The 22,653-nt window shown below is 46.3% G+C and overlaps 1 protein-coding gene across 1 annotated transcript in view; it reads right to left on the bottom strand.

Annotated features, from left to right (window-relative positions):
• The window catches only part of TRRAP (transformation/transcription domain associated protein), a 166,765-nt gene that overhangs the window by 7,109 nt on the left and 137,003 nt on the right, over nucleotides 1-22,653 (bottom strand). Inside the window, exons 66-68 of the mRNA XM_063143617.1 lie at nucleotides 9,634-9,859; nucleotides 7,277-7,494; nucleotides 3,254-3,438 (exon numbers count right to left, since the gene is read on the bottom strand). Of these exons, the coding sequence (XP_062999687.1) occupies nucleotides 3,254-3,438; nucleotides 7,277-7,494; nucleotides 9,634-9,859 (629 nt within the window). The remainder of the gene's footprint in view (nucleotides 1-3,253; nucleotides 3,439-7,276; nucleotides 7,495-9,633; nucleotides 9,860-22,653) is intronic.

Below are 22,653 nucleotides of genomic sequence, written 5' to 3'. Positions count from 1 at the left end.
ACCACTCTAACACTCCAGACGTTTTTCCTGATGTCCACCCAGAATCCGGCTCCCTGTGACTTCAGCCCATGATTCCGTGTCCTGCACTCTGGGAGGATCGAGAAGAGATCCCGGCCCTCCTCTGTGTGACAACCTTTCAAGTCCTTGAAGACTGCTACCATGTCTCCCCTCCGTCTTCCCTTCTTCAGGCTAAACATGCCCAGTTCTTAGGGCTTTGTTTCCAGACCCTGGATCATCCTCAATGCCCTCCTCTAAACCCCCTCCAGATTGCCTGCAACCTTCTTGAAATGTGTCGGCCAGAATTCCATGGAATTCCATCCCGTGAGCGTTCGACTCCCTGGGCGACACTTTTATCTTGCTTTGGTCTGTACCGTGCTTAGCACGCTCTACCGGCAATCAAGATCAGCTTTGACCATCTGGGTACTAAAGTTGCCACACACTCCGCCACCAAGTTGCGCCTCACATGTAAACATCTGTGAGCGACCCCCATATTTAATTACTACAGCATGGACTGGCCTAATTAATTAGGAAGAGGAATAAAGTGGGGACCTGCTCCACTGCACAAGAAATGAGCGATAATCGCACGGGCTTCAATTAAATTACTCAGAGAGACTGCATTTTCACCACCCGAAGGCAAGAGCCCCAGAAAAGAAGGAGAAAAGAATAGAGACAGATGTTCCATGTCGCTTAATTTCATTTTATGCAGTGCAAGGGCTGAAAGGATGTTTATTGCAGGCTGAACTTTCGGCACCCAACTTCCAGCACCTGGATTTTCAACAATTACAAGCGGGGAAGAGGAAAACGCTAGGCCCGGCTCTATGCATCAGAGCTTTTAAACTAGTTATACCTTAATTAGGGACTGTTAAGGGCATGGCTAGAAGAGGGGGGTTGAGGGGAATGATCTCCCGACTTTATGATCGCGAGATCGTCCCCCTCAGTTCACACATGGCGCCCCCAAGAGGAAAAGGACACCGTGCCTGCCATTTTGTTTTTTTATTGGAAAAGAGCGCATGAGCGCTCGTGCGCAAATGGTAAGTTGTTTTTTAAAAAACACCTCCCGCTCCCCCACCCCTCCCCTGAGGAGCTCCGTGTCTCATTCCTGGTTACTCACGAGGAGCCGGGACAAAAATGGGATGCCTGGCCACACGTCCCGCAGTCTCAGGATCATCCCGGGACCGCAGGAATAGTCAGGATTAAAGGGTAGGGCGATATCCCAGGGAAAGGGAGGGATCATCCCTCCATGTTCCCGGGATCCCCTGCACACACAGGGATGATCCCGGGGCGATCCCTGGGATATCGCCCCGTCTAGCTATGCCCTAAGTCTTGTTCACGCCACTGCAGGGGGATTCAAACCGAGTCTTCATCCGCCTTAGGAAACCAAGCGACAGGTCTCAGGACAGTCCTTGAATGCCAGTTGGTAAAGGGTCGTCAGAGGCCATGCTATGCAGCGTTGGCTCTGGGTTTCTGAGGCCGCTCTTGGGGAAGGCATTTTGAGGATGGGGCTTCTCCTTTCTCACCGGCATCGCCTCCCCCCGCTGCTGTTGCTCCTCCTCTTTCTCATCATGGCTCCCCTTTGCTAGCTTCACAAGCAGGGAGCCAGGGAGGAGGTAGGCCAGGGGTATCTCCTGCTCCTCCTCCTCCTGCTCCTCACCACTGCTCTTGTCTGAGCCAAAGCCAAAGGGAGGTGAAGAAGCCAAGTTACAATAGAGAGGAGGACGAAGCCCGGAGGACGGGGCGGTTTGTCAGCGATCGCTGGCCGGGGGTGTGTGCCCCCCCCCCCTTGACGCCAGCCCCGAATTCATGGGCCGAAGCACAAGGCATCGATAGCGTTCTCCTTCATGAATTGGTCTACCCCATCTTGAATTTAGGGACTGGAATTTATGGGCCGAAACTCAAGACTGGAGGTCGCACGTGGCCGTCGGGACTAGCCGCCACTGATCGCCTTCTCCTCCGCGAATTCATCCAGCCCCCTTTCGAAGCTGAAAAGAAGGGAGAAACGAATTCTCAGGATGCAGAACTTTTTATGTGTAGGTAGGAAAGCCCGATGTGTTTTGGCCTGTCTCTTTTCAAGGCCTTCTTCAGGGGCTTGTAGGAAGATATCTGCAAAAAACTTCTTATCGACAGAACGGCTTTCTCGGATTGTGGAGTCGCTAGTCACAATCTGAGAAAGACATTCTGTCGATAAGAAGATTTTGGCAGACATCTTCCTACAACCCTCTGAAGAAGGCCTTGAAAAGAGACAGGCCAAAACGCATCGGGCTTTTCAACCTATGAATAAAAAGTTCAGCATCCTGAGAATTTGTTTCTCCTTTCTTTTCACCTGATTTGGGTGCTCTTCTCCTCCCGTTTTTGATTCCAACCCCCTTTTAAAGCCATCCAATTTGGGGGTGGGGGGGCATCACAACATCTTGGGGTAGTTTGGACTCACAAAAAGGAAAGGTTCCCCCTTTGGTGTTGTTTAGAACCCCGGCTTTGGCTAATGAGGAAAAATAAAATAATAATTCTTTAAGCCCCTCCCGAAGTGGCTGTGCTGCGCACCTTTGCCTTTCTATCCTAATTACAGCCTATTAATCAAAGGAGGCGGAGAGGTAATGAGGCTCTTTGGAGAGTTTCGGTATTCGCAGTACTAATGTGACCCTGGTGCCTGCTCAGTCCCTTCGGTGGTCCGCTTCGAAAGGCCATTTTGCCGATAGAACTAGCGGGGAGGGAGGGGAGAAAAAGTGTGAGATCATAGAACCACAGAATAGCAGAGTTGGAAGGGGCCTACAAGGCCATCGAGTCCAACCCCCTGCTCAATGCAGGAATCCACCTTAAAGCATCCCTGACAGACGGCTGTCCAGCTGCCTCTTGAATGCCTCTAGTGTGGGAGAGCCCACAACCTCCGTACGTAACTGGTTCCATTGTTGTACTGCTCTAACAGGCAGGAAGTTTTTCCTGATGTCCAGCCAGAATCTGGCTTCCTGTAACTTGAGCATGTCCTGCACTCTGGGAGGATCGAGAAGAGATCCTGGCCCTCCTCTGTGTGACAACCTTTCAAGTATTTGAAGAGTGCTATCATGTCTCCCCTCAATCTTCTCTTCTCCAGGCTAAACAGGCCCTGTTCTTCCAGTCTCACTTCCTAGGGCTTTGTTTCCAGACCCCTGATCATCCTGGTTGCCCTCCTCTGAACACGATGGATGCATCCCATTCGCGGGAAGGGAAGGGGGGTTCGGAGGAGAGAGCGCCCCTAACGCATTTGTCATGGACACAGTACCTGATGGCTGGCCTGGGTCCCTCGCGCCTGGACGGTCGCCAGCCTGTCGTAGTAGCGGGAGATGGGGCTGTCATGTTCAATCCCCTTCTTGGCGCAGCGCTGCTTGTAGATCTCCACGAGGGAGAGGGACGAGGGGTTGTCCTCCACGAGGCGCATCTGCGGGGAGACGGCCACGACCCGAGGGACTGGGGAGGAGAGAGGAAGAAGAGGAGGAAAAACCTGCTGATGTCAAATAAGCGCCTTGAAGGATCAGACTCGACCAGCTCAAAGCATCCCCTCTCCTTTCACAGGAAGACTGTAATGATCACAGCTTGTCCTTCACTTCAAAGCTCTCCGAAGGCCTTCCCGGACTCCCTTTCGGGCTCTTTGCCCCCAAGATGTCCTTGCCCACCACCTTTGCTCCTACAAGGCTGTCGTTCTGGGCTGCCCGTTGGCCTCTGGCTCTCTTAGACGTCTCCACCCATTCGGTCTAATTCAGGGCAGGGACGCAACTACACAACTACCCCCCCTTTTTTATTTGCTGATGAAATTTGGCGGGGCAGCAGCAAAGGGGGCAATTATCCCCCCATTTTTTTATGAAACCAACCCACACAGTGAGAGCCACAGCAAAGGAAGAAAGAGCTGGGGTTTAAAGAAAAAAATGGTTGATTTCTGCTGTCACGCCGTTAAATGTGATGACAAATTTGGCCCCGGGAAGCTGCCCACCCCTGGGATAGCTGCTGCTTGTGCCTGGAATGCCCCCTTCCCTAAACACGTGAAAAACGCTGGCCCAACCAGCTTCGTTCCTGTTGTTTCTCAGGCCGCAGCGAGGTACCTGAGCCCTGGAGGGTCCCCCTCTTGAAGCTCTTAAAAACAGTTCGGGAGCAAGCTACTTGAAGGATTGCCTTCACCCGTATCAGCCTGCCTGCACTTTAAGATCCAAAAGAGAGGCTCTTTCTCACCTGACCACCAGTGAGAGAAATTAGGTGGGCCTCCACACAGGAGAGGGCCTTCTCAGTGGTGGCCCTGCACCTGTGGAACGAACTCCCACCGGCGGTCCGCCATGCACCGTCCTTACAGGCTTTTAAGGCCTTAAAAATGTGTTAAAAAACGAATCACAAACGAATACTGCTTTGCTGCTACTGCCCGTGCGGTTTTTCTTGTTCATTTTTACTGTTAGCTTCTATTGTTTTTAACCAACATTTTACTGCCTGTGCTTTTACTTCTTTTAATGTTTATACTGTTTCGTGTAGGGTTGTAAGCCACCTTGGGAGGGGGGTGCGCCTGCCCTGAAAGGCGGCTAAGAAATGTTTAAAATAAATAAATAAATACACCATGGCTTGAGACCACAATACCTGATGGAACGCCTCGCCCGAGATGAACCTACCCGTTCACTGCGTTCAACATCTAAGGTCCTCCCCCGAGTGCCTACTCCAAGGGAAGCTCGGAGGATGGCAACAAGGGAGAGGGCCTTTTCAGTGGTGGCCCCCCAATTATGGAATGATCTCCCCGACGAGGCTCGCCTGGCACCAACATTGTTATCTTTTCGGCGCCAGGTCAAGACTTTTCTCTTTTCCCAGGCATTTAACAACATTTAACAACGCTAAGTCTTTTTGTTCTTTAGAACTGTTCTCTAAGAACTGTTGTTTTTAAATGGATACCGTTGTTTTTATACTGTTAATGTCTTTGATGGTTTTAAATTTTGTAAACTTTTTAACGTTCACTGTTTTTAACTTTTGTAAACCGCCCAGAGAGCTTTGGCTATGGGGTGGTATATAAATGTAATAAATCAAATCAAACAAACCATGCCCACGCTGCCAGTGCCGAGAAAGCTACATCCGGAGGAGGAAGGGTATTGCAGGAACCTTCCCCCATCAAGGCAGCAATAGAAAGACGGGAAAATTAGTATGCAGATTATCAGCTCTCCCTCTGCTGCGATGATCAACTCAAGTATGTCAAGTGGCACTCTTGGCGCACTCAAGAGCCCTGCTATGAAGGAGAATTCGCGAGAAAGCACACGGCTTTTTCTTTTTTTCTTTTTTTCTACTAGGCATCAGGCCCTGCAAAGGCATTCTCCAAACAAGGCACTGTGTTACGTTGAAAAAGGAATCCACGTCCGCCCATCTCCCCTGCTGCTACGCCACGCCAGCTGCAAATCCGCTGCGCCTCCGCTCCCTTTTATGTAGGAGACAAGGATCCTTTTTGCTCAGATAAGAATCCACCGGCCGCTGACATGCCAGCTTTATCCGACTGAGCTGTGAAACGTAGCCTTTCGTTTGGAGATGAGAAAACCCATCCCGGGCTCAGAGCTATGGGAGGGCTAAGGAGAACCGCAAGGCCTGGAGAGAAAAAGGCCAGGCAGACAGCGAGGAAGAGACCATCAACAGCAAGGTTATTCCCACTTCGCTGATGCTCAGCCTGGCTGCTTTTAGCTACAGTTCTACCTGATGTGCAATCAGACCAAGACTCTAGATTCTGCCCTTACTTCAAGGGGGGGAAATACAAAACAAAACAGGAATTCTCAGTTGATGGTTTATCACTCCACAGCAGCAGAAATCAAATAATGGAACTGTTTGCTCTGGAAACAGGGAGTCGAACCGAACCCGAGCACAAAGCCGGGACAAACCTTAATTCCCACACACACCCCGGAACCGCAAAATAAACAGAACCAGTCTGCTGGACACAATTCGGAACAGAAACAGGAGTCTCTTTCCTGAAGGTACTTGAAAGATCCCAGCCTGGGGAATTAATTGGCTTTCCTCAGCTCATTTTATTTATTTATTTATTTATTTATTTCATTAATTAGGAATATGTCTTGCCCCCTTTCAGGGCAGAAGCCCTCACAAGGTGGCTTACAACAATACGATAAATACAATAAAATGGATCATCAGTAAGATAAGACACTACTCCTCGGCTCAGTTCAGACAACATGTTTCTCAACAGTGGTTTTAGAACTGCACAGTGGAGTTGTTACATCACTGTTGAGAAATACGATGTTTGGAAGGAAAACACCCCAAGGTGGAGGATGATGGGGGGGGGGGGGGTTTGGAGAAAAACTCCACCCTGAATACCCATGCTGTGCAGAGGAGAGGTTCTCTCTCTGAGGTTCGCCAGAAGGCCACGCCCCTTCCTTTGGCCTCACCCCTTTCCCCGCCCACCGACTTTTCAGCGGTTTCATTGCTTCCCCCATTCTAAAAGGCTGAAATGCTAATCCTACTAGCAGTAGGAAGCTGAAGCGAAGACGGCTCTATTTTGTTTTCGGGGCTCTGCCCTCTTTTGCCTTAGGCCCCGCCCACCACCAGAATGCAGCCCCCGAGAGCGTCCCTGAAATGAAATCCAGCCCTTGAGATGAAACTTGTTCTGCATGCCTGCTTCAGGATCTCGTCTTTGAAATCCAAGTCGTAGCTCTCTTGACACCATTTTGGGCATTTGAACTGAGTCTCTTATGGTTATTTTACTTCAGGGCACCAACAAGCCTATTACTGAGCAAGCGGCCAAACTTTTGAATCTGGCTTTTCGCATTAGACCACTCATGGACATCTGATCATTATTTTAAACCGAATGATTAGCATTTTTTTTTACAGATTTTGTATCGTTTCTTCTTTACCATAGAGCCTCGTGTGGCGCGGAGCGGTAAAGCAGCAGCTTCTGCAGCTGAAACTCTTCCCACGGCCTGAGTTCGATCCCAGCGGAAGCTGGTTTCAGGCAGCCGGCTCGGGTCGACTCAGCCTTCCATCCTCCCGAGGTCGGTAAAATGAGTACCCAGTTAGCTGGGGGAAAGGTAATAACGGCCGGGGAAGGCAACGGCAAACCACCCCGCTATAAGGCCTGCCAAGAAAATGTCAGCGAAAGCTGGCGTCCCTCCAAGAGTCAGTAATGACTCAGTGCTTGCACGACAGGTTCCTTTCCTTTCTTTTCTTCTTTACCATCATGTATTTTTATGACGTCTATGTATTTATATGTTATAATGGTGGTCTGTTGACTGTAAATAAAGATTTGCAGGGGGGAAAGGCAATAAATAAATAAATAAATAAATGCCCCCACCTGTAAAGAACAGGTGCCTCTTTGTGGTTTCTTTCCTCTTCTCTAAACAGGGGTTCAGGAGGCGAAGGAGCTGCAACACCCGCTCTTCCCGGCGCGACTCGGTCAGGCAAGCATCGTTCATGACAAGATACGGGTAAATCTTTCCATTATGGCCTCGGATGTAGAGTCTCCGGGCTGCCGTGTTATGCTTTTGTACAATCTCTACTCTGGGCATAAATCTATCGAGAGAAAGAGAGAGAGAGAGAGAGATAAAAGCACCTGAGCTTTCAAAGTCTAAAGCTTCATTTCTCTCCTCCAAGATGAAAGCTAGATTTTTTTAAAAAAATAAAAAAATGGCAGGGGGATGAAATGCCGTACTTAACGCTAACAAAAGGAAGCATATTAGTGACTGAGCTTCTGTAAGACGAACATCCCCATTATGATTTTTTTTTAATAATGATGCAACCTTTTAAGCAGCTACATTTTCTATTACGCAGCTCAGCCCAAGACGGGTATTTGGTATGAAAAGCTTCCCCGGATGCGTCCGCGGCTTTTGTCTTCTCCAAATTGAATGATACACGTCCTTCCATTTAAAGAATAAAATAAAATACAAGTCGCCTGGCGTAGATCAGGTTTTGGTTTTTACATCGCTGGCAGAGAAGCCGTGGAGGGGATGCGATACGGAGTAAACAGCGGGGCGGCTCTGGATTTTAGAGTAGAGCCCCAGGGGTTTAAAGATCACCCTACAACTGCCGCGCTCCCCCCTGAAATCTCTCTCAGTGAGACACCAAGGAGCTAAGTTTAATACATCCGAAAAGGCAGGGAAAAGAACATAAGAAGGGCCCTGCTGGATCAGACCAAGGGTCCATCTAGTCCAGCACTCTGTTCACACAGTGGCCGACCAACCGTCAGCCAGGGACCAACAAGGCAGGACATGGTGCAACCGCACCCTCCCACCCATGTTCCCCAGCAACTGGTGCACACAGGCTTATTGCCTTGAATACTGGAGATGGCAAACAACCATCAGGGCTAGTAGCCATTGATAGCCTTCTCCTCCTACAGGAATTTATCCAACCTCCTTTTAAAGCCATCCAAATGGGTGGCCATGGCCACATCTTGTGGTACTGAGTTCCATAATTTAACTATGCACTGTGTGACTCGATGGCATTATATGATTCTGTAAGAGAGGTGAAGGATCCACTTAATCATCATGGTTAAATAACTCCTGACAGACCTCTTCTTCCATAGTTTTTAAACCCACCTTAAAGTGTGACAGTGAAATGTTTTAAATAGAAAACAAGAGAGCAATCCTATGCCCCCTAGACAGAATCTGAGTGGGGGGACGGGACGGGACAGGATATGGGACATAGCACCGTTTGGTTTCTAGACTCTGAGGTTGGAACCAGAGCACTGACCTCGGAGCCCAGAAACTGTGCTCCCAGCCCCCTGCCCCTCGTATGTCTCCACTCTTGGAAATTGAGCGTGGAGATGGGGAAAAGGGGGCGCTCCTGGGGGCGGGGAGGAGACAAGAGAAACTGCTTTATGCAGCTTCCTACGCATGCTCCAGCCTTTTTCCCTCCCACCTGAAAGCGTCCAGCTAGATGGGCAAAACTGCCCGTCTAGCAAAAATGCAGGGCGCCCGGAGCATGGAGGCCCTAAAATGCTTTCAGCCCCCAAATGACTGTATGGAGAGCAAAGAAGCCCCAAGTAGACAGCAATCAACCTTATTAGAACACACGGAGCTCGGGCACCTGTAATTAAGGATGGAGACTAAGACATTTCTCCTGTCGTGGTAATAAGAATGTGAGCCTGTTCTCATAAGCAGGCGAAGGACAGAAATATAGTCTGTGAGCTTGACCTTAGGAAGGCCAAGACAGAGAGGGATAATAACTGTACTCTGTCACGTACCATGACTTTGCATTAATGTAGACGTTTGCTATGCTTACATCCTTTACCCCACCCTGCCACAGATGTATAACATCGGTAAGAAGTTGTATAAGGTGTTGACGCCCTGTCTGTATGCATGAACAACTTGTTGCATCAGACTATATTGGATTGGATAACTAGAGTGTATAGGCGTTGTGATTGGATATGCATTCCATAATCTAAAGGTAATGACTGGTGTATTTTTGTATCCCTGTAATGATTGGTGCTTTCTAGGATCCACCACAACAATTATATGAAGTGCCTATAAATTTGTGTACTGTTGCACCAAACGGGAGTCTCACTTGGTGCAGACTCCTTGCAACTGCTCGCTATAAACTTTCTTGAGAATCTTTGACCCCCTCCCCCCACTGAACAATCCTATCAAGGTGGGGACGGGGTGCTGAATTCCTCAACACTCCTCCACTGCTTCCATTTCCGCAACCCAACTTTACCGTGCAATCTTGATGTAATAATGGGTAGGCTTTGGCATCAGGAACTCCCCAGGAATCTCCACTTCGGCCGTCTGGGCGGAGAAGTTGCTCAGGAACCGACATTTCTCCTCGATGAGGAAGAACTTGGGAAGCTGTTTCGTTTTCGCCTCCAGGATCTTGATCCATTTCTTCAGCTTCGAGATCAGGTTGTGAAGTTTCATGGAGCCCGGCACGCTGAAGTCAAAGTCTTTCACAGGAAGAAAAAGGGGGGGGGGGGACATGGAAGAATCCTGCTTGTTAGGAACCGGAATGGTAGGTATCAAAGCAACTGTAACTGCAGTGCGGAAATATAAGCCAAACTCTGTTCTGTGTTAACACCCTGCAGAGCTAGATATCCAAGCACTGTACTCCCTTCCCGCAGCAGTTAAAAAAAGGGGGGGGGGATTGGATTTGAAGAACAGTAAAATGATGGAAAACAAGAAAAAATGATTATTGCATACATCTGAAATTATTATAGCTGTTACATTTTATCCTAATGTGCATATTGCCAAGAAAATCCATGTATAAAATAGATGAGCCGCTGGCAAAAGTGATTTGAGCTGATCTCTTCCAATTTACACTAAGCCAAAATGGCAGAGAATACACATTAAATATCCTTGTTTTGTCATTCCCCCCCCCCCCCCACTTTGTGTGAGTGCTATTTCTTGTCGGGCCATATCTGCGACGGATTTTATTTTTTTTAAGCCCATGAGCGTTTCATTCTGTACTAACTTAACTGTGATACAACTAACTACATAAAGTGGGCTGGACAGTTCATCTCTGTATTGGCTGGAACTGAAACCTTCAAAATGATAAACAAATATGCCCTAAATCATTTAGGTGATTTTATTCTCGGTGGGACTCAGAACAGACTGAGGTCTGAATTCTCATACGAACCTGCCCATTTCATAAGAACATAAGAGGAGTCGTGCTGGATCAGACCAAGGGTCCATCCAATCCACTAGTCTGTTATTTATTCAAAGTTTCAGACACGAGGTTAAAAACTGTTCAGTTTGCCCAGGAATTTTAGTTCTGGCTTATTGAATAGTAACGCGTGTTCACGCTGGATGGTTGTAATCTGCTGTTTTGTCTGCAGCTGAGTTTTATGCTGCCTCTGTCCTCTTTTAGATTTTTTGCTCTTTCATCCAGCTACTTTTTGTGATGAATAATCTTGTTGTTTTTAAGTACGATTGCTAGATTTTGCTTCCTTGTTACCTGCTTTGGAATGTTATACAGAAACGGGCTTCATGGATTCTGTTTGAGGATAAGGCAGGTTAGAAACGTTTCCAATAAAATAATTTATTTATTTACAATATTTATATACTGCTCCATATCTAAACTATGCACAGTGCACATAGGTAAAAATGGTAAAAAGAAAGATTAAAAAAGCAAATTAAAATCATTCGATTTAAAAACAAAGGACCGGTAAAAACAGTGAATTGAGGAAGGCTTTTCGAAATAGAGTTGTTTTCAGGAGGCGCGGAAGCAGCCTTGAGTTGGGGCCTGCCTGAACTCCAGAGGCAGGGAGTTCCAAAGGGAAGGGGCCACCACACTGAAGGCTCTTCTCCTGGTAGATTCCAAATCGGCCACATGTCCATGTGGAACCACTAGGAGCATGCTAAGAGAAGCTCAATTCTCATAATGCCAGTTCCTAAGGAGCCAAAATGGCAGCCTCCATGTGTCATAAGGAGGTATCAGCAGACTCAGGGAAGTTCTGAGCTGGCAGAGGTACAAAAAAGCTTTAAGGGGGTTAAAAAACTTCATGGGTAAAACAATCCCCTAAAACAGTGCTGTGACGACTGAGTATGCTCAGTGGCCTTCAAAGGTTGACTGATCATTTGGGGTGTATGGGGAGAAATGAAAAACTGGATGGAATGGGGTAGAGTGGCTGGAATCCTGAAAAGGTAGAATTCCACGCTGCAACATTTTGTTGCAGGTCTCGGCACACTAAATACCGCGTCTTCAAAAGAAACACCTGCCAGACAAACCTCACCCCCTTAGGCAATTTGTACAGGAGACTTGCGGGAAAGTCTATCAAAGTTCCTAGTCCATTTAAAAGCAAAACAAAGCACAAAACTTAAAAAAACCTTCTGTCTGCTAAAATCCATCTGTAGCGATCCTCTAGAAAAACCATTCTCTGTCTGCTGGCGGGCTGGCATGGCTCACTCACCACAGGTGGCCAGGGGAATGCTTATGTACAAGCTTGATACACATCCCAAATTGATGGCTCTGGGGGAAGTAAAATAATAATACCAGGCGGCCATCTTACAAGTCGTTATGCAAGGTCTGCAGGATTCTCTTCTGTCTTCCGCCGCACTATCAGTTAAAAGAGAAAGCTGTTGGGCAAGAGAGCCCGAGATCCTGCAATTAAACGAGACAGCCTCTGCCGCAAATGCACAATACCGCATGGTGGGAGGTTTTTTTTCATTATTATTATTTCTACACACATAGAAAACGCTTGAAAATAGGTGTCCTCGATTTTGCTGAAGGTTTGCATTTCCGTGCAAACTGCAGGGTGACGCTGAAGTTGGAAACTGGGATCCCCGTCAGGAGGATGTGCTAACGCTGCTGTAGGGAAGTTTTACGTGGTAATGAATAATTTCCAGCGTGAAGAGCGCCACAATGTCCTGGCAGCCATAATCCTGGATCGTGCTGAAGTTGTGGCATGCTGAGGACTAGGAGTGTGCAGGTTTCGTAAGAGCTGTGTTTTGAGGATTGTCAGGTGCCTTTCATGCCATCGTCTGCTCATTGACAGAATTGGATATTTTCCCCCCCAATTTCACAAATGTGCGCAAATTCACGCTGACGAAAATGCGCAAATCCTTCCCAAGACATGAAAATCCCCTTCCATCTGCAGATAGGGCTAATATCTTCGGCTCTAGGCCTGCTTTGCTGCGTGTTACTAGCACCGTGCCGAAGAGGGGATCCAGGTGCTGACCTTAATCTTACAGGAAGTTAAGGAAACAGGTAAAAAACGCAATTTTATATACTTAAAATATAATGTTAAAAATAACATACACAGAGCATTTCACAAGTAGAATAATACAACAAGACAATCAGAATGCTAGACAAAAAATGCTCAGTAAACTCGATCCATTTCGCCAGACGCGTTTCGACCCTTGGTCTTCCTCTGTGGCCAGTTTGCCAAGCTGATTAGTACAGTGGGCTATTTTCTCTCGGGGCTGACGTAAACGTTCCAAATATTAAACGAAATCAGATGTCGTTCCCCACAATATAAGGTATGAGTCCAAATATTCAAAGGAAGCCCATGGAAGGTGTTCCAAACCGCCACTGCTCGCAAGCAGTGACAACTGATTTCGTTTAATGTTTGGAACTTGTAAATCAGCCCCGAGACAAAATAGCCCACGGTACTAATCAGCTTAGCAAACTGGCCATTGAGGGCCACCAAGGGTCGAAACGCGTCTGGCCAAATGGATCAAGTTTACTGAGCATTTTTTGTCTAGCATTCTGATCGTCTTGTTGTATTATTCTACTTGCGAAATGCTCTGTGTATGTTATTTTTAACACTATATATTAGCATATAAAATTGCATTTTTAACCTGTTTCCTTAACTTCCTTGTTTTCATTTGTACTGAGTTTGGTTAAGGTCATCACCTCTTTGTTGCATTTAATCTTACAGGGCCAGACCAGGGCGATATAAATCTCGCTGCAATAATCTAGTGGGTTGTTGCTCTTTCTTCGCCTAAACCAGCTGTAGATCAGCTAAAAAGTAGCCTACTAGGCTTTCCCCAACTTGCTGCCTTCCAGACGTTTTAAGGCTACAACCTCCAGCATTCCTGAGCATTGTCCATGCTGGCTGGGGCTGATGGGAGTTGAAATCCAAAACATCAGAAGAGCACCAGGTTAGTGAAGGCTGAACTAGCAGAACCAAATCCTTTAAGTGGCCAGGATCTCTTCTTGATCCTCCCAGAGTGCAGGACACGAAATAATGGGCTCAAGTTAAAGGAAGCCAGATTCCGGCTGGACATCACGAAAAACTTCCTGACTGCTAGAGCAGTATGACAATGGAACGAATGACCTAGGGAGCTTGTGGGCTCTCCCACACTAGAGGCCTTCAAGAGGCAGCTGGACTACCATCTGTCAGGGATGCTTTAGGGTGGATTCCTGCATTGAGCAGGCGGTTGGACTCTATGGCCTTGTAGGCCCCTTCCAACTCTGCTATTCTAGGATTCTAGGATTCTAAGTTCAGGGCCGGCCTGAGTAGGGAGGGCGCAACAGGTGCCATGAAACATAGCACTGATACAGGGAAATTAGTGTCGATACAGGGAAATAAATGTAAGCCGAACAACATGCCCGCATCTCCTGTCTGGAGCACTCCTGATGGCTGCCCTTATTAGTATTCCAAAACAAACAAAATGAGGCCTTCGCATACTGCTTTAAATGATTAAAGTCAACTGTTCTCAAATGTGCGGACGGGGAATTACAAATGCAAATCATTTTAATCCCTTTAGGTGAAGAAGAAAAAGAGGAAAGCAGAAGTGAGGCATAGGAGACGGAACCTGAAAAGCTGCTTGGAGGTGCAATTTAAGGCCTTGCCGGCACTGGGGCAGGTTTTCAGGTGTTCTCCTTTGAACGTGGATCTCCATACTATGTGACAGCCTGGAGGGAAGAAGGGACTGTGGGTCATGGGTATTGTTTGCCCAGTCCTGGATGGGGTTGCACTCTCCCTAAAGGATCGGGTCCGTAGTTTGGGGGTGCTCTTGGATCCAGAACTGTCACTTGAGGCACAGGTGAACTCAGTGGCAAAGAGCACCTTTTATCTGCTTAGATTGATATACCAACTACGCCCTTATCTGGATAGAGATAGCCTAGCTACAGTTATCCATGCTCTGATAACCTCTCGTTTGGATTACTGCAATGCATTATACGTGGGGCTGCCTTTGAAAACGGTCCGGAAGCTTCAGCTGGTACAAAGCAGGGCAGCCCGTTTACTAACAGGGACTGGCCGGCGAGATCACGTTACGCCAATCCTTTTACAACTTCATTGGCTGCCAGTCCAGGTCCGGGCCTGATTCAAAGTGCTGGTATTGACATTCAAAGCCCTAAACAGTTTGGGGCCAGGTTATTTGAAGGAACGCCTCCTCCCATATGTACCTGCCCGGACCTTAAGATCATCTACAGGGGCCCTTCTCCGTGAGCCCCTGCCAAAGGAAGTGAGGCAGGTGGCTACTAGGAGGAGGGCTTTCTCCGCTGTGGCACCCCGGTTGTGGAATGAGCTCCCCAGAGAGGTCCGCCTGGCGCCTACACTGTACTCCTTTCGTCGCCAGCTGAAGACCTTTTTATTCTCTCAGTATTTTAGCACTTAATTTTAACTTAAATTTAAATTTTACTGTTTTAACTCTGTATTTTAATCTTATATCAATTTTGTTGTGTGGTTTTATCCTGGTTGTGCTTTTTATACTGTATTTTGTAATTGTGCTTTTAACCTGTTGGTTGTTTTATTATGGTTTTAACTTTTGTGAACCGCCCAGAGCGCTTCGGCTACTGGGCGGTATAAAAATGTAATAAATAAATAAATAAATGGGTGGAGCGCCTGCTCTTTCATGCGGAAGGTGCCAGGTTCAATCCCCGCCATCAGTCAGCATTACTGGGCTAGATAGACCAAGGGATCAGATGTGGTACAAGGTAGCTTCCCATGTCCCTAGATGTATCGGAGCACAACATCCATCATCTCCAGGCAACAATGGGCACGCTGGTGGAGGAAGATGAACATTAGAACAGAAGAGGAGCCCTGCTGGATGAGACCAAAGGTCCATCTAGCCCAGCATTCCCTTTACACAGTGGCCAACCAGCTGCCCACGAAAACCCCCACAAGTAAGGGAAACCCTTGTACAGCAACTGATGTACCCAGGCCTACTGTCTCTGATACTGGACATAGCATATAGCCATCAGGACTAGCAGTCATTGATAGCCTTCTCCTCCAGGAATTTGACCCATCCTCTTTTAAAGCCCTCCCAATTGGTGGCCATCACTACACCTTGTGGAAGCGAATTCCATAGTTCAACTCTACGTGGTGTGAATCTGTCCTGAATCTCAACTTCTTGGGATGGCCCCATTGGGCTCTGGTATTAGAGGAGAGAGAGAGAGAGAGAAAAAAAAGGTCTCCCTATCCACTTTCTCCCCCACCTTCATAATTTTGTACACCTCCATCATGTCTCCGCTTACTCACCTTTTCTCCACGCTGAACAATCCCACAAGTGTAACCTTTCCTCATCGGGGAGTTGCTCCAGCTCCCTGATCATTTTAGTTGCCCTTTTCTGCACTTTTTCTAGCTCTACTACCCTATTTCTTTGATTCTAAGACACACTTTTTCCCCCATATAAACATCTCTAAAAACGGGGTGCGTCTTAGAATCACGGGTGTGTCTTAGGGTTTTGGTTTTTTCCCTGTTGGTGGTACTGAAATTAGTGTGCGTCTTACTATCGATGGCGTCTTACAATCGAAGAAATACGGTATATCAGTTTTTGAAAGCTGTGGTGACCAGAACTTTACTCAATATTCCAAGTGTGGTTGCACCATTGTTTTATATAGGACAGTACGATGTGCCACTTTTATTTTCAATTCGTTTCCTAATTAAGCCTCACATGGAGTTTGACTTTTTCACAGCATGGCCAACATTTCCACTGGTCTTTCCACCAAAACCCCAAGATCTCTGTCTTGGTCAGTTCACTGCTAGCTCAGATCCCATCAGCTTGTACTTGAAGTTAGGAATTTTTTTGCCCCGACAACGGGAGTTGTAGCCCACTGGGTTGGGGAAGACTACTATATCAAATACTGATTTTGAATCCCCGCCTACCAGATGGCTCCACCCCTTTCACCTAGCCCCACCCCCCCTCCCCCGACTGCCAATCATGTGGTCGTTTGCCGTGTTTGTGCAGTGTTTTCCGCATCCTGAAAGGTTGAAATGCCTCCCCTAAGACTCAGCTTTTAGCATTCTTTTTAAACACCAGCCTCTCCATCTGATGTGTCAGCTCCTAAAGCTAGCACAGGTAGGCTTTTACCTTTAATGAATTATCTGAAATCCGTGTTTCGGCCTTCCCCCAATCTAGTGCCCTCTAGATGCATTGGACTACCAGTCCCATCATTCTGACAAAAATGGCTATTGACCATGCTGGGAGGTTTTGTAGTCCAGGAAGGAAAGGAACCTCTCGTGCAAGCACTGAGTCATTACTGACTCTTGGAGGGACGCCAGCTTTCGCTGATGTTTTCTTGGCAGGCCTTATAGCGGGGTGGTTTGCCGTTGCCTTCCCCGGCCATGATTACCTTTCCCCCAGCTAGCTGGGTACTCATTTTACCGACCTCGGGAGGATGGAAGGCTGAGTCGACCCAAGCCAGCTGCCTGAAACCAGCTTCTGCTGGGATCGAACTCAGGCCGTGGGGAGAGTTTCAGCTGCAGAAACTGCTACTTTACCACTCTGCGCCACACGAGGCTCATCTTTGTAGTCCAACACATCTAAAAGTTGGGGAACCCATTGTAGTCTAAGATTATTTTTCCTTGTAAAGATTTAATGTAATGGTTTGATTTGTTTTTGGATAGTAGATTATGCAATAACTGCACCTGGATAATATAATTACATTTATTTCGTTTTAGCTTTCCACTAAAAGTAAGTTGCTAGATCTCATGACTGCAGGCTCCATTGAATGCCTCTCCAGGCTCAAAAACTAGTACAGAAAAGACACAGGCTATCAAATTTCTCATGAAATGTAACCATCTAAGTAGGATGGTAGAGCACATGGTTTTGGCAATAACATTGTACCATGTACATTGATGGTGCTATATAAATAAATAATAATAATATTATTTTATATCATGTTTTTATACTGTTTGTTTTATACTTTGAATTGTTTTAATTTTTGTGAACCGTCCAGGGAGCTTCGGCTATTGGGTGGTATAAAAAAGCAATAAATAAATAAATAAATAAAGTCAATATGGGCTGGTATTTCTGGTCTCTTGGCTCCACCCCTTAGCCCCGCCCACCCCTGGGCCATGGCCCCTGACAGCTTCTCTGAAATGCAATTCGGCCTTCGGGCTGAAAGGGGTTCAACACCTGCGCTCTAAAGTGAACAGGTGACGCCATGTGAAATGCAGGATATTCCCTTGCTTGGCGGTACGCTGGAGAGACGCTGAATCAGATTCCCTGATTGCTTAGAACAAACAGCAGCGTTTGCGCATCTCGAGACCAATTAGAGAAGCATTTTCCAGACAGAGCCAATGCTCAAACGATTTGTCATGACATTAGTTGTCAGCAGGACAATTCCTATTAGTTTCAAAATACATTTACCATTAAGAAACTTTTTTATTATTGTTAAAGAGGACCCAAAGTATTTTCCAGATAATGAGGAAATTAAAAACCAGACTCGAAACGATTCCCTGACGGCCCTCTCTGCTTCTCACAGCCCCGTTCGCCTCGACTGCAGACGTCGTTCTAGAAATCCGATTATAATTCCAAGTGTACCCTCTAGTGAACAGTCAGGAACAAGTCACTCGCCGGAAGAGAGAAACGTGGAATGCAGCATTATTTGGCCGCCCCTGGCTCCCCATAGTGCAGGAAAATGTCACCAAACGGCAAGGAAAATATTCTTGCTAATGGCATGCAAATAACCGAAGTAAAAATATTCAGCAGCGTTAATTAAAAGACATACACACACACGCACCAAGCCATTCATTTCACCATAGGAATCACTCTAAGTTTGCGGGAAATACCTATTTTAGACCTTTCTCCTCCCCCCTCTCGGGTTTTGCATCTCAAGAGCAGATGGGAATGGTGAGAGAGCGCTCGATTAATTAGCTGTCTTTGTTCGTGTCATGGGGGTTCCATACAGAGCCTGTCTAAGTAAATCCAGACTCTGGAAAGGGCACAGAATTACCAGGGATATGAATGGTGTGGAAAGGCGTCCCTGCTTCTTGCAGATCGCTTAATTAGGTGGAAAGGAAAACTCTTTGACATCCACCAAGACTGTAACCCGTCTCTTATTATCCCCCTTACCAACTCCCGTTAAAGTACCACAGACAAGTTGGACGAGAACGTTACTGCCTTGAGAAGACCATGGGGAGACATGATAGCACTCTTCAAATACTTGAAAGGTTGTCACACAGAGGAGGGCCAGGATCTCTTCTTGATCCTCCCAGAGTGCAGGACACGGAATCATGGGCTCAAGTTACAGGAAGCCAGGTTCCAGCTGGACATCAGGAAAAACTTCCTGACTGTTAGAGCAGTACGACAATGGAACCAATGACCTAGGTCGGTCATGGGCTCTCCCACCCTAGAGGCATTCAAGAGGCAGCTGGACAACCCTCTGTCAGGGATGCTTTAAGGTGGATTCCTGCATTGAGCAGGGGGTTGGACTAGATGGCCTTGTAGGCCCCTTCCAACTCTACTATTCTATGATTTTGGAAAAGCAACTTTTGGACTTAATGGGGGGAATGTCCTCTGGAAGTAAGAGTAATACACAGGTGGATTAAGATTCTCTTCTTGGAAGAAAGAACTTAGAGCAATTATTAAAGGATGAAGTGGGATAGGACGTGAAAACTTCCAATGCCTGTATACCATTTATAACATTTGTATCATTGTCATAACAACCATATCAGTCATAAAATAAATGACAAATGGATCACAGCGGATGGTATGCATCAAAATATAAGAGAAATGAATATCTTCATTTATAAAACAATCATATCAATGTCAGAAAACCATATCAGTCATACTCATATCGGTCTACGGAACTCCAATATATTCCTGTTTTGGCTACATCAACTGTGTCCAAGCCATGGATTTTCCTAAAGGAGTATGAAGCTGGGTTAACACAACACACTAACCCACCGTGGGTTATCGTGTTGTCTGAACGCAGTGTGTCTTCTGCAGGGTTGCTTATTAACCATGCAGTGTGGTTTATTTCTCTTGAACAATCCATCCTGAGAGCCCAGAGTTTGTTGTTGGGTTATTCAGGGTGGTTAACAAGCCACACTGCATGGTTAACAGGCAACCCTGAGGAAAACACACTGCGTCCAGATAACACGATAACCCACCCTGCGGAAAAGGTGGGTTCAGACAACATGACAACCCACAGTTTGACGACAATCCACACTGGGTGGGTTAGCGTGTTGTGCGACCCCGGCCTGAATATGTCTTTGACATTGGCTGGAAATTTGCAAAAACATTGAACAGACAGATCTCGATTGCCACCCATCAACTCAAAGGCGTGCAAAATAACAGCTGCAAATTAACATACAGAAATTAACATCTTGTGCGGCTTTCAGAAATCTAGTAGCCAGCTTCAAAGGGTGGGAAAGGCAGAGGTTTAAAACAGGACAGGACTACAGTCAAGACCAACAGACAGCACAATCTAGATCTTCACTCTCAGCTCTGGACCAGTATGGTAATTAACTTGGCATTAATTCTGCAGTGTAGATTCTACGACTGTTGCAAATTAATCAAAAACTTATTTCCTGCAAAATGAATTAAATCCCGAAACTCCAAAAAGGCAAGGGTTTTGACCAATTTAATTGCTGCCATTTTCCTCCACCCTTCAACTTTAATTCAAAGTCTAAGTTTAACAGATTAAAGCAATCTCGTCTCGCACTCACTGAAATGGCTGTTTTAATCCTGTAACCGCTCACGCCTAATCGTAATTGAAAAAAAATTAAATGTTCCAAATCTGTAAAAGATATCGGAAAGTTTTTATTATCCTAAAAGAAGCAAATCCCTTCAGTATCCTGATTGCTTCAAACATTTTATCTTCGAAGTTGAGGAAAATCTGCTCCTTTGTTTGAATGGTACGTATAATATTCATTTAAAAAAAAGGTGGAACTTTAGTCAAACGAGCCGAACTTTGCACATCACGTTCGAAGACGTGAACGTACGCGCACACCGGCAACGAATGCATAAAACGTTAAGCATGGTTTATTTTCACACGGGTGGCAGAAATGATATTGTATGTAATCTGTTTTTATGCTTTTTATGGTTTTAAATTTTGTAGATCAGTGTTTAATGTGCCGTGTTTCAATCGTTGTAAATCGCCCAGACAGCTTCGGCTATGGGGCGGGATATAAATGTAATAAATAAACAAAATAAAATTACTAAATGGCAACCTAATTCAACTGGTGGTATTTATTTATTGCATTTATATCTCGCCTTTTTTCCTCCAAGGAATCCAAGGTGGCGTACATAATCCTCCTCCTCCATTCCATTTTATCCTCACAACAACAACCCTGTGAGGTGGGCTGGGCTGAGAATCTGTGATTGGCCCAAAGTCACCCAGTAATTTTCTTCAAGTCTCACTACGTGGCCTTCTGGGAAATGAGCGTTTAGTGACGAGCCATGCCCACCATGGCAGCCATTTTGTGAGAGTATCCAAAACTCTCTCTCAAATTTCCAAACGTGCCTACCGACCTAAACTGTCTGTGAGCCCCTGTTCTAAAATACAGTATTTGCAAAAAGCTCTCAAAAGTACCACCGCATTCGGGGAGGGGGGAGAAACCCCAAAACCCAGGAATTTCAGAAAATATAAAAAATGCAGATTTACATTAACTGCAGCTGGATCACTCAGAATTTTCAGACAACCAAGAACAAGCACAGTATGTCAACTACTATTTTCTTCTCTAGTGGCTCCCACACATTAAATCTGATCATATGGTTCAAGGCTTCCATTATCTGCTACCATGCAACTGCAGAGCTTCAAAGATTATTTCATGCCGCGCTTCACATGCTCTCTAATATGTAGGGCATATATGTGACTTTCAGAAAAATCTTGTAACCCCGCACTTTGCTATGACTTCCCATTCCAAAGTTCTACGTTACTTACCCTGCGGGATTGTGAATTCTTTTTTTCCACATGACCCCGTCATCCCATAACAACGCATTGTTTTCGAGGCTTCCCTCGGTTTCTGAACCAGTTTCCCTTGCAACATGGTACAGTTGCTAAAGGAGGGCCAGGATCTCTTCTCGGTCATCGCAAAGTGCAGGACACGGAATAACGGGCTCAAGTTACAGGAAGCCAGATTCCGGCTGCACATCAGGAAAAACGTCCTGACTGTTAGAGCGATACAACAAAGGAACCAATGAACTAGGAAGGTGGTGGACTCTCCCACCCTAGAGACATTCAAGAGGCAGCTGGACAGCCATCTGTCAGGGATGCTTTAAGGTGGATTCCTGCATTGAGCAGGGGGTAGGACTTGATGGCCTCATGGGCCTCTTCCAACTCTACTATTCTATGACTCTATGAATGCAAACTGGTTGCACGGTTCTTTGGATTCTGGCTGTAGGCGCTGCGATGGTTAAAAAAGCCTCTATAACTCTACCAGCTTCAGCTGGTACAAAACAGGGCAGCCCGTTTACTAACAGGGACTGGCCGGCGAGATCGTATTAAGCCAGTCCTTTTACAACTTCATTGGCTGCCAGTCCAGGTCCAGGCCCGATTCAAAGTGCTGGTATTGACATTTAAAGCCCTAAACGGTTTGGGGCCAGGTTATTTGAAGGAACGCCTCCTCCCATGTGTACCTGCCCGGACCTTAAGATCATCTTCAGGGGCCCTTCTCCGTGAGCCCCTGCCAAAGGAAGTGAGGCAGGTGGCAACTAGGAGGAGGGCTTTCTCCGCTGTGGCACCCCGGTTGTGGAATGAGCTCCCCAGAGAGGTCTGCCTGGCGCCTACACTGTATTCCTTTCGTCGCCAGTTGAAGACCTTTTTATTCTCTCAGTATTTTAACACTTAATTTTAACTTAAATTTAAACTTTACTGTTTTAACTCTGTATTTTAATTTTATATCAATTTTGCTGCATGGTTTTTATTCTGGTTGTGCTTTTTGTATTGTATTTTGTATTTGTGCTTTTAACCTGTTGGTTGTCTTACTATGGTTTTAATTTTCGTGAACCGCCCAGAGCGCTTCGGCTATTGGGCGGTATAGAAATGTAATAAATAAATAAATACCTGAAATAGAAAGTGCTCAAGCTGTCAGGGTTATCTTAAGGACCACCTTCTCCTGTG

The sequence above is a fragment of the Elgaria multicarinata genome, chromosome 17, assembly GCF_023053635.1.
Source record: "Elgaria multicarinata webbii isolate HBS135686 ecotype San Diego chromosome 17, rElgMul1.1.pri, whole genome shotgun sequence".
In the NCBI taxonomy this organism is placed as follows: domain Eukaryota; kingdom Metazoa; phylum Chordata; class Lepidosauria; order Squamata; family Anguidae; genus Elgaria; species Elgaria multicarinata.
Note: the sequence above shows the minus strand (reverse complement) of the source record. Positions and strands in the feature narration are given on the sequence as shown.